Below are 16,742 nucleotides of genomic sequence, written 5' to 3' on the forward strand. Positions count from 1 at the left end.
CCTTTTTTTCCCAGAGTTGGTATGACTCTAAGATTTATCGCGTCTCCACACGATGTGCGAATAATCCTGACGCATCGACCAACTTGCTAGTAGGGCCGATCAATTTTTGCGCCCGCATAAACATCTTCCCCAGTCCATCTACTTTACTGAAGAGCGTAGGACTATTTAGCCGCCGAGTGGCATTTTCGAATCAAATACAAAGCGATTCAATAGGAGAACTTATTCGCCGATACTTGGTAATCTCTATTCATGTACCTGTGCACCATACAACAATGAACGCGAAGCGCTGCTATCGCACCAGGCTCATTTCAAGAGCAAATTATCAAAATACTTTGAAAAACGAGCGTAAGTAAACAAGTACACCAGCCACTGGTAGTGGCTATGCGGCTCGAATGCTGATCCGAAGGGCGCGGGATGGAATCCCAGCCGCGGCGGCTACATTTCGGTGGAGGCGAAATGCTCGAGGCCCGTGTATACTTGGATTTAGGTGTACGTCAAAGAACCCTAGTGGGTCGAGATTTCCGGAGCCCTCCACTACGGCGTGAGTCATAATCATATCGTGATTTCAGGACTTAAAACCCTAACAACTAAGGATTACGAGAAGAAAAGAATATGCGCTTGTCCTTGTCAGTTATAGCTTGGTTTTGGGGAGTTGGTCCATTTTAGAAGGTACTTGAAAAGCTCAAATGACGAACGCTAAAGAAATACACGAAAGCCAGTCCTGTTGTATGTGCTTCTTTCTTCTTCGTGGTTTGCACTTTTTAAGTACTCTCTAAATTTGTCCGTGTCGTTTCGTAGCGCTTGTTTAGGCACTCGTATTTTCCAGTAATCGGAAACACCACCTCGCCCAATCAAAAATTATCCAGTTATCAAAAGGCGGTCCCACTGTCTCTCATTTCAGCAAAGCCGACGCACTCAACTGCTGCAGCCGTTTCAGCAAACTGTGAAGGTATGGTATGGAAAACTTCAAGGCCCTGCAAAGCGTGCCTCAGCATTCAGCGGGCCGTTCCCACGTGGGGACCGGAAGGCCAAGCTTCTCGGCCGCATCGTGGCCCTGCTGGACAGCCCAGAGTTTGTCGTCCGGAAGGGGGCTGCGGAGGGCCGCATCCCACCTAGCCGAGTTGTTATCGATTGTAGATCGTGACCGGCCACGTTGGCACAGCATGTGATCTAAAGTGGATATTTCTGCGCATGAGGGGCAAGAATTGCTGCTATAAGTATCTGGATAGATCGTGTGTAAGAGACACTGGTTAGGATACGTATTCGGTCTGCAAAAGCCTAAGTGTGAGGACCTGGGCGCTGTTGAGTTTCGGACGCATGAGGGGCAAGAATTGTCGCTATAAGTAACTGGATAGATCGTGTGTAAGGGACACTGGTTGAGATACGTATTCGGTCTGCAAAAGCCTAAGTGTGAGGGCCTGGGCGCTGTTGAGCCGCGGACGTGGAGGAGAGTAAGTTGCGCCGTTGAGAAAGCATCGTGGCGCACTTCACACAACGGCACAGCAGTACCACAAACACTCGTAGCGTGCAGTACAAACAAAGCAATTTCCTCGTATGTAAATAGCCTTCAAGTGCATCAAACCGGTGATTTAAACGAATATATAATCGCTAAACGAAGACAAGATTTAAGACATGCGGTCACCTTATAAGTAATCTCGACAAGCTGGCGTTGTTGTTTTAGGTCGCGGGGCATGTGTCTTAGGTTTGGGACGCTGCATGTGATTTGGCGCCACTTTCAGCGGCCACTTAAGTGTCCGACACTTCTTGTTTATGGAATGAAAGCGCGCCTGTTTTTGCCAATGTGCCGCACAACCTTCACATGCCCACTTTAGTTTGCATAATGAAGGGTGCGACGATAGTTCCTCTGGTCAGGCATAGAATGAAATGGAGCGGGCTTACTGCCCAAGTCCGATTAAATTATCCGACGTTTCGGATACGAGTTTCTTGTTCACTGAGTTGGATAGGAAATTACAGTGGCTCATGTATGTAGACAGCATATGTGGCGTAACTAGCGTACGTAAAGTGCAAGCATAGTCTCTGCGGTTCGGTTCATTGTTGCTGGCGTCGATTGAATACTTAGCGATTCCCACAGTCGTCGGGCTGACACGTTCTTTTCCTTGGCGACAACAGTGGCATTGTCCCAGTTAATTTTGTAGTATCATCTTGCGCATCCTAGTCTATGGCTTCCGTCGCATGACTCCTTTTTTTTACGTCTCGTTTGTGGTCCTTAAGCTTTCTGAATAACTTTCCCGTTTCGCCAATATCTGCTTGATATGGTAATCAACGTACGGTATCTTCTGCACGACTCCTGGGAACGATCCACTAGACAACTGATCTTTCACATTCGTGATCTGTTTCGAGAAGTTGATGGTCGGGATGTGAGCACTGCGCAAATTGTATTTTGAAAATACGCAAGGAAGTGTCTCGCTGATTCTTTAGACGTAAGGAGTGGTTCTTTAGAAGTAAGGATTCACGGATTGTCCGAAAGCTTTTTGAGGTTTGCTGTAACATCCACTTCACTGCGGGCTAGTCTTGCGGGTTGTAGGCCTCAAACACAGAGACGAACCTGAACGACGGGTTTCTTTTTTTATTTGAACAACTCTATTTTTTAAAGGCCCTACATACATCAGTCGCTTGTGTTCGTGTTCTAGTCAGTGTTCTCCTGCTATTGTGCGGCGCCGTTTGAAAAATAATTGGACCACTCACGGATGGAACGACAGTAGTGGCGATGGCGAAGTTGTCGTCCACGTATATAGACGGCGCACTCCGCTCAGGATGCAGACCGGGTCGTAGCAGAACGCAGAGATGGCGTGGAAGTCGGCCATGAACAGTTCGCTCAGAGGGTACGGGAAGAACGGAGTGTCCACCTCCTACGCCGCGACACTTGCAAAAATGGCTAGTAACATGGCGTAGACAATCTGGTAACCATCTATTGACATTGATGACAGTCTATTAACATTTGCCATCTATAACATTTGTCAACAGACCGTCTAAAGACCTCCTTCTTACTTCTGTATAAAGACTATTTTATGTAGACCGTCTGAAGGCCTCCTTCTTACTGTTCTATAAAGACTATATTATATAGACCATGTAAACTCCTCCTTCTTACTGACGTATAAAGACTATTCTAAGTACACCTTGTGAAGGCCTCATTTATAAGTACGATTTTAGGTGTACCTTGAAAAGATGATTTAGCTTTAGCTAGGGATGCGTAGTCATCGAACATTAAACCTTTCCGCACTTTCCCAGCCCCAAAATGTGTTTGTCACGCTCTTGACAAATAATTATGCACGTACTGACGAGGACCTACACAGATTTAATAAAATGGTATCCATGCAGGTCCTCGCTGGTATGCATGCAGCGGCTTCATATGAGAAAGGCTCCCGCACCGAAGCCCTTACATGAATTGGTGTGCTAACACAAATAAGTGGGCACGCACTGTATAGGCACCGGGCGGCCGTCAGAAGGCGCCAGCAGCGCCCCTCCCGAACAGCGCCGCAAACGGCGGCAGAGACAGCACTGGCATGTGAAGAAGACGACGCGCAGCAGGCTCTGTTACGTTGGGGACCGTATTCGAAGAGAAGCGGCAGCGTTTATTGTTGAACCATGCGAAGCTGTACGCTATTGCGTTTGCCGTTTGACTCCCAAGCCAAAGAGAAGCGGCAGCAACAGTGTTCTTTTGAACAGTGCACGTAGCGTCGACTGTCGAAGATGTGTTCAGATAACAGGGCCCGTAGCCGGGCTTCTGAGAGACTCCCACGCAGTAGTTTGCGGTCGTGGGCGCGTTTAATGGACGCCAGGTGACTTAGAAAGGATGACACGTTACCCTTTCATGCCTTCCCACCGAGGAGCGCCGTCAGAAAATCAAACGAGTCATGTTCTTTGTAGGGGTGCTGTGCTTTTAGGCGTTCGTTTTCGTTGGGAGGCGGACCAGAAGGGGCACCGTGCCTCGTCCCTTTCAGGACTGCAAATTGCGTTGCAAGTGCAACGAGTGCAAATTGCGTTGCAAGTGCTCCCCGCAGACGAAACAACGCGATAAGCTACGATGTGGAGCTAAATATAAGTAGCACCTTTTCTATTTTCCCAATACTTTGTTGTTCTGTCTACACGTTAATATTATCTCCTAACATTTAAAAAAGGAGAGCGTAAGTCTCTAATTCAATTTTCATCTTTTTTACGCGATGTTTCGCCGATTGCACACGTTAGTTGTATTTGCACACTCGTGTTCACGTTTTCTTTTTTTTTTCGATGCTTCGCCGTTTCTATTTTAACACGTATGATAATCTTCAGTCTGTGTATTTCACGTAGCCTGACGCAACGAAGGACGTCATTGGCGGCCGGTGCACGAGCAAGGCCAGTGTCGACGGCGATTGCACACGGGAACCGATGGAACTCAATGTACTATTCAGCTTTCTCCATGTTAGCATAGCTGTTTGTGCAGCCTACAGCGCAACATGTCTGCTCGGACTTTGTTCCCCGAGGCGTTTCGGTAGGGGTGTGCGAATATTCGAAAATTTCGAATAATGAATCGAACAGCGTTCTATTTGATTCGGTACTCGAATCGAATAGTGCATATTCGATATACCGAATATTTATCGAATAATCAGCAATGACGAAAAATGCCCGAAGGAACGAGACGTTAGAACAGCAATGGGTAACTTTCCTAGTTTCAATCACCTAATTACCTGGGTGCATGCAGCATGTGTACTTACGGGACTATCGACGCTATATCGATCACAGGATAAAGGCGCTTTTGCTTAAAACATCAGTGTCGCCGATGCGACAGTGTCATCAATCCGCTGCATGACATGACATCAATGCACTAGCATGACAGTCATGATAATATTAACTCATGAAACTTGCTTAATATTAACGAATCAGCTTTGTTTAAAAGATGTTCACAAAGGTACCACCTCGAAAACTCTAGTCTCTGCTATATTGCAGCCAGCAGTTACAAAATATTTCGAAGGCTCTATTGTTGCTGCTGTATATGCGCTTGCCTCAGGTTAAATAATTGCGGTATTTTTTTTCTAGGGTAACAGCACTCGTAATGTTCCTTTGTTAAAGCTTGCATATATTTCCTTCAAGTAAAGTATTGTGGAATTCTTGGGCTGTTTTAGAAATTGCTACCTTACCATTCTAGAGCTGCTTTGAAAATGGTTGTCTTACTATTCGAACAGTTTGTAGTCGTCTCCGATTAGTGGTCATCACTTTTGATTCGTAATCGATTCGGTTCTAAAATTCGCTATTGGCACACCCCTACACTTCGGCAGCCCAGGACACAAGCGACGCGAGCACAGTGAAGCTCAGCCAACATCCAGCCCCGCGTCCCCGCAGCAAGCGCCTGCCCCTTTCTGGCACCCACATGCCGTTAGTTCGGCGATTCCACCGATAGAGGCGCCACCAGTGCAAACCCAAGCTCAAGTTTGCGGCGCGACGACAGCGCCGCGCTGGCCGCGCTGCGGCTCTGTCCGAAAGCTCTGGAGCTTATGCGCGGCCGACTCAGCCCCTTTCACGGTGGCGGTAGCGCACGTGCGCACGCGTTCTTCTGTCGGTGCGGGTAACTGGGGGGCCGTCAGCTCGGCACGTTGAACCAACACCACCTAGTCTAGGTGGTGTTGGTTGAACCGAGAGGCTTGCTGTGCCATTTGCTGTGCGAAGCTGCGCATTTCCGCGATGGCAGAAGCGACCCCACGGAAGTGGACGTGAGGTCGGAAGTATTGCTGTGTCGTGGGCTGCCACAACAGTGCAGACAACGCCAAGACACGCGACTCACGTGTGAAACTGTATTGGTTCCCGGTCGTGTCGCACGAGAAATAAAGGCGGCAAGTTTGGATAGCTGACAGCGCTGTCTCGCCTTATATTTGGCTGTCTGAGTTCATCGCGTTCGACTACCTGAATCGGTAAGTAACGCGGCGCATGCACGCAGCGACTCAGTCATGATTACTCGCTGTCTTCTCGCATTGTGAAAGTCCAGTTACGGTTGTACGTGAAACAACTTTGTGTTTTGATTCCCCGTGTTCGTGAGACCTACCCGTCGTTGTTGAACGTTCACACTCGCTTTATACCGTTAGCGTTGCGCGGTTGGTTGAATTTAACTGAAGTCGGCACATCGTCAGAAGTTCGGCGCCTGCAATTCACGCTTCGGGAAGGCTGCTTTATCATGCCGGAACGGAAGTCTGTGCATTTTCAGCAAGCTTTGACATCGTTGTGCAGGTTTGCTTTGTTTTTGTCACTTTATTAGTGTGATATATATATATATATATATGACCCGCTAAATATAACTGGCACTTAATACATGCTTTGCAATTCCAACCCTGAAGTAACCACATTCTGACTGTGCGATTTTTCTAGCCGCGTATGACAATCATATGATTCGTAGTCTACACCGCAGAACATCGATAGCGTGTACGGCTTCATTTCGGAGTGCATATGGACCATTACGCATCTTTACCATGACAGAATGAGACTTACCTCGAGGTATACGTCCTATACGGTGTAATCGCGACTTGGAAAATGCACTAAAGTGCGTTGGCGGGCTAGTTGGTTGTTCATGCTTAGTTTCTACAGCGCGACTGGACGCGGACGGAGAAGGAACACGCAAACACACACACAGCGCTGACTTTCAACTGGAATGTTTATTTTTCATATGCACGTGACGCTTATATAGAAACACGCGAGCAGGTGCACACAAAACAAGAAACAAAAGAAGCACCCAAACGCGCATGCTCTGCCGCGACACAACCAGTTGCCACCAACCTAGAGTGACGGGTCCAGATATCTCGTTTCCTTATCTGTTAGTGAAAAGGATGGCATGCTGACACATGTATCATTCATTTTATCTGTTTCATACGCTTCAATAATTTCTCTCTAGTCAATCGATCTCTTGCCCTGTCGAGAATACACACCACACCGTATCTCACAACCTGAAAAGGATTGCGAGAAGGTCCGGTGTGGACGTTGTTTTTTCCGCGCCCGTTCGACTGTAGGGACTTTGCAGGCGGAAAGAGAAAAAGAAAATGCTTCGTGTTCCACTAAACATAGCGAGAAGTTTGTTGCCTGCGCTAAAGACGTTATTTATTCCGTCCCGCTATCATGTTCCCGTGTGTACATTGGCCAGACCGGCCGTTGTGTGAATCAAAGGTTGCGCGAACATAAGTACAATGTCACGAAAGTTATTTCCGGCCACCTTGCCATTCACTGCCAAAGATGTGGCTGTTTTCCCATTTTTTATAAAACTAGTATTCTCAACAGGGCAAGAGATCGATTGACTAGAGAGAAATTATTGAAGCGTATGAAATAGATAAAATGAATGATACATGTGTCAGCATGCCATCCTTGTCACTAACAGATAAGGAAAAGAGATATCTGGACCCATCACTCTAGGTTGGTGGCAACTGGTTGTGTCGCGGCAGAGCATGCGCGTTTGGGTGCTGCTTTTGTTTCTTGTTTTGTGTGCACCTGCTCGCGTGTGTCTATATAAGCGTCACGTGCATATGAAAAATAAACATTCCAGTTGAAAGTCAGCGCTGTGTGTGTGTTTGCGTGTTCCTTCTCCGTCCGCGTCCAGTCGCGCTGTAGAAACTAAGCAAAGTTGGAAAATGCATTTCGCTTTGAGTCGGGCGTCGTTGTCGTCGATCGTCTGCTCTTCACCGTTAACGTGATTGACGAGCCTTTCTCCTTTTATCAAGTTCGCTTTCGGAAGTGCTTGTCCAGCTGTGAGATCTTTCTGAACCCGCACTGCAGGCGGTACATTGTGAGGCGCCGCGAGAGCTCTGCACGTGCACAGAAGCGAGCGGCACCGCGGTGGAGAGAAGGGAAAACGCGCGCTGGTTACGCCCCAGTTTCTGTTTTTCTGCCAAAGATGGCGCTGCCTGTCAAGAGCAGCAGCGCCGCTAAGCGTTGCTTGGGAAGCCTATAGCGACAGTGCCGTACATACGACTCAGGGAGGCAAAGACGTGCCATTCCTTCCTTCTTAAGTTTTTCCTAATCTTCATGATTAACAGTCCTCACTAGTACAATCACTTTTCTGCCCAAAAAGGTGGCCATCACAAAATAATTAACACCCTCGATGCCTACTTTGTTAACCATATGCCGAACACTCCCAAGAAGTGGAAGTTCGATAACATCTAGCCTTAAACTCATGGGGCAAACTCACAATGTTTCTCTTTAAAATGCTTTTTAGTCCTTGGTCGCTACCGGGTTCATATGTCCAGCATCAGGATTCAGCGAAATATTGCCATATGAATGCTTTTACCGTAAGTCGTTCTTCTGAATACGCGCTGAACCGAACCTGAGATATTTACAGCACTACGTCCCTTCCATCCTAGGCACTGAGTGCGTGCTCATAAACAGCACAGATCAGTGAAGTGTAATATGCGTATTAGCTGCAATGCTGTCAAATAATTTTGCCCTCTGAAAGTAGAATACCTCTCTTTCATCCAGTGATTCTCCGATGCTTTTAAAAAACAGTGAATTCATTATTATTATTATTATTAAATGCGAAGCATTCCTTAGCGAACCTTTTGGCACTTAGAGCGTTTCTATCTACGTATCTATCTATCTATCTATCTAGCCGCCTACGTCTGGGTGCTCTCATTAGCGCCTCCTTAACTTGGTGTAGACCAAAATCGGCATGGGAGGGTAAGAGGATTTGACGAATATGACTGTCGGGTCATGACACGAATAACGTGAAAATCATGTAGCGTACGTCGTCAAACCCGTTCCTCCAGACACGTGTGGCACATACCCGTTTGCCACGGGCCGCGGTGTACGGGTATGCGCCACAGGTGATTGACAGTTCATATCTACCCAGGAACGGCGAGAACTGACATTGGTAACTTAAACGCGAGAGCGTTAAGAAAAACCGACATTGGCAGCATTGACCCGACGAATGCAAAGAATAAAAATTAGGATCAAACAGGAATCGAACCCAAGCATTCTGCCTGGCAATCAGGTATTCTACCACAGAGCCATGCCAAGTCTATAAACTGGTTTAGAAAAACAGCCTACGCCGGCGTAATGTCGGTGCAACGTCAGTTGTGGTTATGGTGCTGGCTATCTAATTTTGCCAGAAAGCAAAAAACACTACATGATAGTACTGGGATGAGTACTCCTACGATTCAGACATCATATCAGACTAACGTCTGTGGTTCCAGTGTTGGCTCCGCTTTTATGGCTGTCTAATAGCATTACATTTGTATTCCTAGGATTCAGCAAGCTATATTGAAGCATTGCTCGACCCCGGATGAATAGATCAACGATAGTTACGTATGATATTGACAACATTGCACCGTAAAGTGCACTTAGTCCGCCAGAACGACGCAGTGTCATCTTCATTTCTTATGAGGCTGGGCGATGGCCTCATGCTGACCGATGATGATGCCAGATTGATTCATAGCAGCTTTGTAGACTGGGCTACGTAGGCCACATACGCCCAGATAGTCTACGAATACGACAAGCGCCATCCACTGATGCTATTCTACCTAGCACTATCCAGGCCTACCAGCCTCGACGACCTATACCTCACCAACGGGAACGGCGACTTCAGGTTCCGACATGTCGCCGGGTCTATCGACAGACAATTTGTCGACGAAAGGACCGAGTCATCCACGACTTCCAACAGCTGTACTACACCTCATACTTCACATGGAGCCCTTGTCACCGCGATCACGACCGAATCCAATAACAAGTCATGCCCAGCTGCTGGTGCTCACTGACCACGGTGATGATGACCTTGTTCAAGAACTGTCAAGAACTTCTTCCACGCATGCACACGGGTGCGTGAAACGTGCGTACATTCTCCATCATAAGGGTCAAGTATAAGCACTACATATCAGCTTACCGCTTCTGGTGTGGGTAATACCCTCGTTGCCGTTGGCAGCGTTACCCAGCTGTAAAAAACTGGTTATATAACACATATGCGGCTCTTCAACATATATGTGTGAGTATAAAGTTTATACAAATCTTTAGCGTCATTTTGTAACGTTTCGCTCAGTAAAAAACATTAAGCCACAGTCACCGTCCTGCCGCATGCTTGGCATAACAACGACTCCCACGGTATGTGGCATCTGCCAAATTATTATTATTATTAGTAGTAGTAGTAGTAGTAGTACTAGTAGCAGTAGTAGTAATAGTAGTAGTATCGTTGTATTTTTTCATTTGTGTGTCTGCTTGCTTTGCGTTCATTACCTGCTTTGCTTATTAACTTTCCGAATAAGGACACCAATGGCACCAAAAGCTCGAGAAAATGTAGGCTAGATCACGCTCATAGGAGTGGGGTGATATAATCATGGAGTGACGCTTAAACTCAGGCCACCCTAAAGTTTATTGCATCAGTATTTGCCTAACCCCCCCCCCCCCCCCCCCCCCCCCCACACACACACCCCGACCCCCATGCACACATATACACAAAATCCGGGAGCAAAATTCATAAATCTTAAGGGCGGTGAATCATGCGCGTTCGTGTCGTACTGTGGCGCTTTTTTTTTTCGATTATTCCTTTCTGCTATTAAGGCGCTAATCAGCACATCTGACCTTTTCTTTCTCTATTTATCAACTCTCTTGCTCGTCAAACGCTTTAGTGCCGCGCACACATCATCCTTCGAACATATCATCGGCGATGTGCGCTCACTATGGGAAGCAACTTTCGCGATAGGGTGCGTGATAGGCACAGTGTTCTGAACATTCACAGATAAACTGGTGCTGCCGTTCAAGCAGTACAGAAATGACAGTTAAATTCGAGAAAGTCGAGCTAAATTAAAGAGCCCAATGTCTAAGCATATCATAAGCAGATAATAAGTGCGTATATAGAGTCTGCTGATCTTAACCGGCTTTTAACGACTGCATCGTTTTCGTATTAATTCACCAGCAATTATCGAGCACATACAGGAAACAGCGCGCTTTTATAAGCGGCGTATCTTGTGTGTCGTTACAGTGAAGAAATGACACGCTTAGTTCGTCCGAGATGCATTTTCCTCCCATGATGACTCAGCATAAGGCAGCGCTTTGCGGACAGAGTGATAAAATTTTAAAACAAGGCCTCACAAGAGAATCGACATCTGGGTTAGTTGGTTGAGAAGCATGGTTTGACTGATCTAAGCGCACGCAGACGAAGACGAAAAAAAAAAAAATGGGCAAGACAGTTCGGCGTGTTTCATTCAAAGATTCTGCTTATTCTTTCTCTTTCTCTCCTGATATGGCAACGACTATATCACGTGGCAAGATAAACTTCGGCCTCTTATGATGAGTGATACGAAGGCCCGTTCCTGCTATCAAGCACGGTCACGATCATTAGTCGAAGGGTGCTTATCAAGCGCCGGCCGGGTGACGGGAGTCAGCTCAATGCCCCGCGATCGGCTTTGCCCCCTAAAGCGTGCCCCCGTAAGGAGGAGCGCCCCCATCTCGTTCCTACCGAATATAAATGCGAACCGAACAGCCTTGCCGGATTACTTCGTTCGTAGGAACCGCGGTGAAAGGACGCCTCTCGTTCAACGCCCGATTTCGTTTCGTCGACCGGACTTCGCCACCCACGAAAATGTAAGTTTTGGAAGCCGCAACCGCGTAGCAATATGCGGCTCTGCGCTTTTTCCACGCGCAGTGTCGGCAATGGAGTCAAAATAATGCGTTCCAGCTCGGTCGACATCGGGATTATAATATAGTATTGGTGTCACGGAAAAATCTGCCGTACAAAACGGAATAACGTGCTCCGCTGGCGTTTTTATTTCTTCCACTGGTTTCGAGCATTCTCTTTCATGTTAGCAAGCAATGCGCCCTTAGCGATTTTTTTTTTTTTTTTGCGATGGTCGCAGCCCTTTGATTTAGCTCTGTATGCAGAAATGTGTAGTTGTCATAGTAGCTCAGTGGTGTTCTGTAGCTAAATTCGAGGACGGGGACTCTATTCCCGACCGTGGCAACCACATTTCCAAAGCAGAGCAAGAACGCTAGTGTCCATACCTTTGTGTTTGCGATAAAAAATTCGAGCTAGTAAAAATGAATGTACAGTCCCCTACTACGGGGGGTCTCATGATCTTACCCTGGTTCTCTTACGTGAAAACTCGTTACGCAATGTGTGTTAAAGAAAAGCGATTATTGCAACAATCGTGGACGCAAAGCCTCCCGTGTATCCAAATTATTGCGAACTCCTTCCCCTAAGGCAGGCTGCACGATCTTGTCGTGGGTGTGGCATGTAAAAGACCCATGAAGAGTGGTAAGCGCGACTAGACAGGGACGAAGAAAGAAAACAGACAAGGACACAGCGCTGTTGTCTGTTTTCTTTCTTCGTCCCTGTCTAGTCGCGCTTACCACTCTTCATGGATGCAAACCAACTAGCCCGCCAACGTGTTTTAGCCAAGTTCATGTAAAAGACGGCAGTGCAATAGTTCGTTTCTTTTATAAACACTCCAGCATGTAAAGCGCACGAACGCAAAAGAAGCTCTGAAAATGTGCAGCAAAGTTGGTTGCACTTCACTTTTTCCCGTGCGTTTGTCCTGCTGTCTAGCCCACAGTGCTAGAACCTCATGCACAGCCTTGATTATCCTTATTCTCTCGAAAAGTTACGCCAGCTCTGCTATATAAAAAACAATTGTCTCAACGTGGCAATGTCGGATGGCTCGCCTCTCCGCTTATGCAGGGTGCGAGCGGTTAAATACCTCGATTTACTTGGAAATCTTCTGTCAGGCGACTTCACGCATGCGTTGAGCCACGTATTTGCGCTCGTTCTTCAGCAACACGTTCTTCAGCGCTTTCGTTGCATAATGCGTTTTTGGACAACAATAACACATTTCTCTGCCGTGCTTTTCCAGAGCCATGACGTCCGCAGTTGGCACGACCCGTCTGCTCATCCTTGCAGCTGCCCTCATAACCGTGCTGCTCATGGCAGCCCCTCTTGTAGCTGAAGCCGCGGCCAGGCAGTTCTGCTCGCCCAACGGAGACGTGGTACGTTCCGCAAGTCTTCCAGGCGCGTTCCGGTAGAGTTACGACTGGGCACACGTGTCATTCTAGACGTCATGGCAGATTAATATTTCGAAGCTATGTGAGCAATGTGTCTCTTACCACGCGTTAATGTACTGGTCCCAACACAAGCTCTTCTGAATGTTGTGTAGCAAAAACGGCGGCCAAATGCGTGCATGTCCTCTCTGGCACTGACAAATCAACCGTTCGTAAAATCGAGTTCAGATCAATGCTTTGTGATGACTTCTCGTACGTAACCTTTTGCTCATTCCTGATGTGGCTCTAAATTTCCTTGCTCAACTTTCGGCGCATACGGTGCCCACTGCTGTGTGCCGCGCATTTGCGCGTTCTCTGCCTACTTCCGGCAAGCTTGTCGCCGATATGAGTGAATTTATCCGCATCTGAAACACTGCATTCATGCCCATGTCTGGATGTGCACACGGCACAATAGTTTACTTCAAGTGCCATTTTTTTCAAAACTTGCCATTCCCATTCGGCGTTTGCCGCAGTCACAAACGGTCGTTCGCTGAGAAGTACCCGCCGAGTTAGCTCCAAGATGTTGCCCACCCAACTTTGAGGACGCGGATAGAATTCCTAGCCACGTCGGAGGCATTTCGATGGAAGCGAAATGCAAAGAACATCCGCGCGCTTCGATGCAGGTGCACGTCGAAAAACCTTGGAGGAATAACATTAGTACCAAATCCCACACAATACCACGACCAACCTTATTATCAAACCGCGGCTCTGGCACGTAAAACTCCAATTATTTTCGGGTGTGAACCCCACTATGCGCTCCATGTCCTTGCCTGGCGAAGCCTACAGAAGGCACTGCGATCTTGAAATTTGTCCCACTTTCGTGTCCGTGTTATTTCAAGCCTCAAGAAGCGAATTTTCATGCACGCTCCTTGCTGCACCTACTGGCCACGTGGACTACAGTGAGTTGGTAGTCATTTATTTTGCGATTCCGTGTTTCCGCAATATAAAAAAACCGTCACACGTGGCTATCTGCGCTCCTTTGGTCAACCTTTTCAAGAAACCGAAAACGCTGCCCGACTACAGTGTTTGTAGCAAGTATATTGACAAGCGTACATTGTTGAGCCCGTTCATCACCGCCTAACCACTTTTGCGAAGCTACCGCTGAGCGCCAGGTACTAACTTTTGTGAATATCACTGCCGATTCTACAACAATGCAGCTAATTATATGCATGTTAATTGTTTCTCAATGTTGCCGCTAATAGTTTCATTAGCATGGAAACTTTCGCTTCCCTTTTTTTTGTACATTGGGATCCAGGCCCATCCCACCAATTCGCAGGGCCCTCAATAAAGTTATTTGATGATGATTATTGTGCTTAACTACTGGGACACCTTGTATATTTAGCCTGAAGCTGAAGTCTTGTTTTTTTTTTCTTTCAGTGTTTCGGCCCCCTGGATTGCTGCTCGGGCCAGTGTGTGAATGCGGTGTGCTGTGACGAGCTGCTGGGAACTTGCCCCTTCGATTACTTGTAATGCTTCCCTTCCTTCTTGCATGACTGTTAGCTGAAGCTGTTTGGCCGCTAATCTGCACTTGATCAATTTGCTTGATAGTGGGAGCATGTAATTTGGTTTGGGAATTTTCTCGTGCACGCGGCACATAATTACTTTAACGCTGCACTGTGGATGTCTCTTAACGTATCTTTCGCACTACATATCTCAAAAAAAGTATTTCATTGCTACGCTACATGCGTTCACGTGCCCTGACTTACTTTCGTTATTTTTCGTCGGCTTCACATAGCTTCGCGTGTCATTTCCGATGTGTATTCAAAGACATTGTCAATCGTCGGCCTTTGGATAGCCTCGTACCATCGGCGCACCTAGAACTCGAGCGGCTTTGCTTGCACCTAGGTCTGCCGCATGCACTTTTCCTCCTACTCGAGAGTAACAGCCGCCGTCCCCTGGCGCGACTTTTTTTTTTCTTCCTGCATGCTTCTTTGCTTTGGTTGGTGGTGGTTGTACAGCGGCGGCCCCTACTGGAAGCGCAACTCCAATGCCGTCACCCCCACGGTGCCCACGACCGAACCGGAGGAATCTTCAACAACCTCGGCCCCCGAAAGCTCCACTCACGAGGAGGAGCCCGAAGAGTCCTCGACGCAAGACTCTCGGTAGACCATAACTCTGGCGCCGACAACGCATATGCCGCGCTGAAGATCCATCGGTTGTCGCGGCAGTTCTCGCTATGCCGCACATGTACATAACAGAAATGAAGTTTGTTTATACCACTCTCTTGGAACGACTCGTTTCCTTCTTTTCGATAGTTGCTATAAGTCGTAAGATTTATCGCGTCTCCACACGATGTGCGAATAATCCTGAAGCATCGACCAATTTTCTAGCGGGGTCGATCAACGATTGCGCCCGCAAAAAGAGCGTCGCCACTCCGTATACTTTACGGAGGAGCGTAGGACCAAAGCTTTCGCCGCTGAGTGACATTTTCGAATCGAATACGAAGCGGTTCAATAAGAGGACCTATTTGCCGCTACTTAGGTAATCTCTGTTCGTGTACATATTTGAAGACAATTGGCGCACAGAGAAACGAAGGCAAAGAAGAGTTTTCCTGTGCGCCGATTTTCTTCAAATATGAATACGTACCAACTCGCCCAACTTGCTATCTTGTTACAGTACTATTAAATTCGAAGCATTTCTTAGCGAACCTCTGGCACTTTGAGCGTTTCTATCTACGTATCTATCTATCTATCTATCTATCTAGCCGCCTACGTCTGGGTGCGCTCATGAACGCCTCTTTAACCTGGTGTGGACCAAAATTTGCATGGGAGGGTAAGTGGATTTGACGAATGTGATTGCCGGATCATGACATGAATAACCTTAAAATCCTGTCGCGTACGTCGTCAAACCCTTTCCACTAGACACGTGTGGCACATACCCGTTTACCACGGGCCGCGGTGTACGGGTATGCGCCACAGGTGATTGGCAGTTTATATCTAGCCAGGAACGGCGAGAACAGACATTGGTAACTTAAATGCTAGAGCGTTAAGGAAAACCAACATCGGCAGCGTTGACTCAACGAATGGAAAGAATGAAAATTAGTATCCCAGCAGAAATCGAACCCAAGCATTCTGCGTGGCAATCAGGTATTCTACCACTGAGCCACTCCAGGTCTATAAACTGGTTTGGAAAAGCAGCCTACGCAGGCGTAATATCGGTGCAACGTCAATTGTGGTTGTGGTGCTGGCTATCTAATTTTACAATAAAGCAATAAACACTACATGATACTCCTACGATGTGTACTCCTACGATACAGGCGTCATATCAAATTAACGTCTGTAGTTCCAGTGTTGGCTCCGCTTTTATACAGTCTAATAAACATTATGTTTGTATTTGTATTATTCAGCAAGCTATATTGAAGCATTGCTCGACCCCGGAGGAACACATTAACGAAAGTTACATATGATATCCACATCACCGCACCGTAAGGTGCGGTGATGTGACCGAGGCATCTACGAATTCCAACAGCTCTACTATACCATATACTTCGCTACACATGGACCGATCACGACCGGATCCTATAACAACTCATGACCAGCTGCTGGTGCTGACTGATCACGGTGATGATGCCCTTGTTAGAGAACTGTCAAGAACTTCTTGCACACATGCACACGGGTTCGTGAAACGTGCGTGCTTTCTAGGGACACGTATAAGCACTACATATCAGCTTACTGCTTCTAGTGTTGGTAATACCCACGTTGCCATTGGCAGCGTTACCCAACCGTAAACAACTGGTTATATAACACATATGCGGC

General features: G+C 47.2%; 1 protein-coding gene across 1 annotated transcript; it reads left to right on the forward strand.

Annotated features, from left to right (window-relative positions):
* The first annotated feature begins 11,380 nt into the window (after positions 1-11,380).
* Positions 11,381-15,212, forward strand: LOC119386786 (uncharacterized). The gene is made up of 4 exons (XM_037654058.1): positions 11,381-11,538; positions 12,804-12,936; positions 14,365-14,453; positions 14,946-15,212. The coding sequence occupies exons 1-4, from the start codon at positions 11,423-11,425 to the stop codon at positions 15,091-15,093; spliced, it is 486 nt and encodes a 161-aa protein (XP_037509986.1). The 5' UTR covers positions 11,381-11,422; the 3' UTR covers positions 15,094-15,212.
* Positions 15,213-16,742: the final 1,530 nt, after the last annotated feature.

The sequence above is a fragment of the Rhipicephalus sanguineus genome, chromosome 3, assembly GCF_013339695.2.
Source record: "Rhipicephalus sanguineus isolate Rsan-2018 chromosome 3, BIME_Rsan_1.4, whole genome shotgun sequence".
NCBI lineage: Eukaryota > Metazoa > Arthropoda > Arachnida > Ixodida > Ixodidae > Rhipicephalus > Rhipicephalus sanguineus.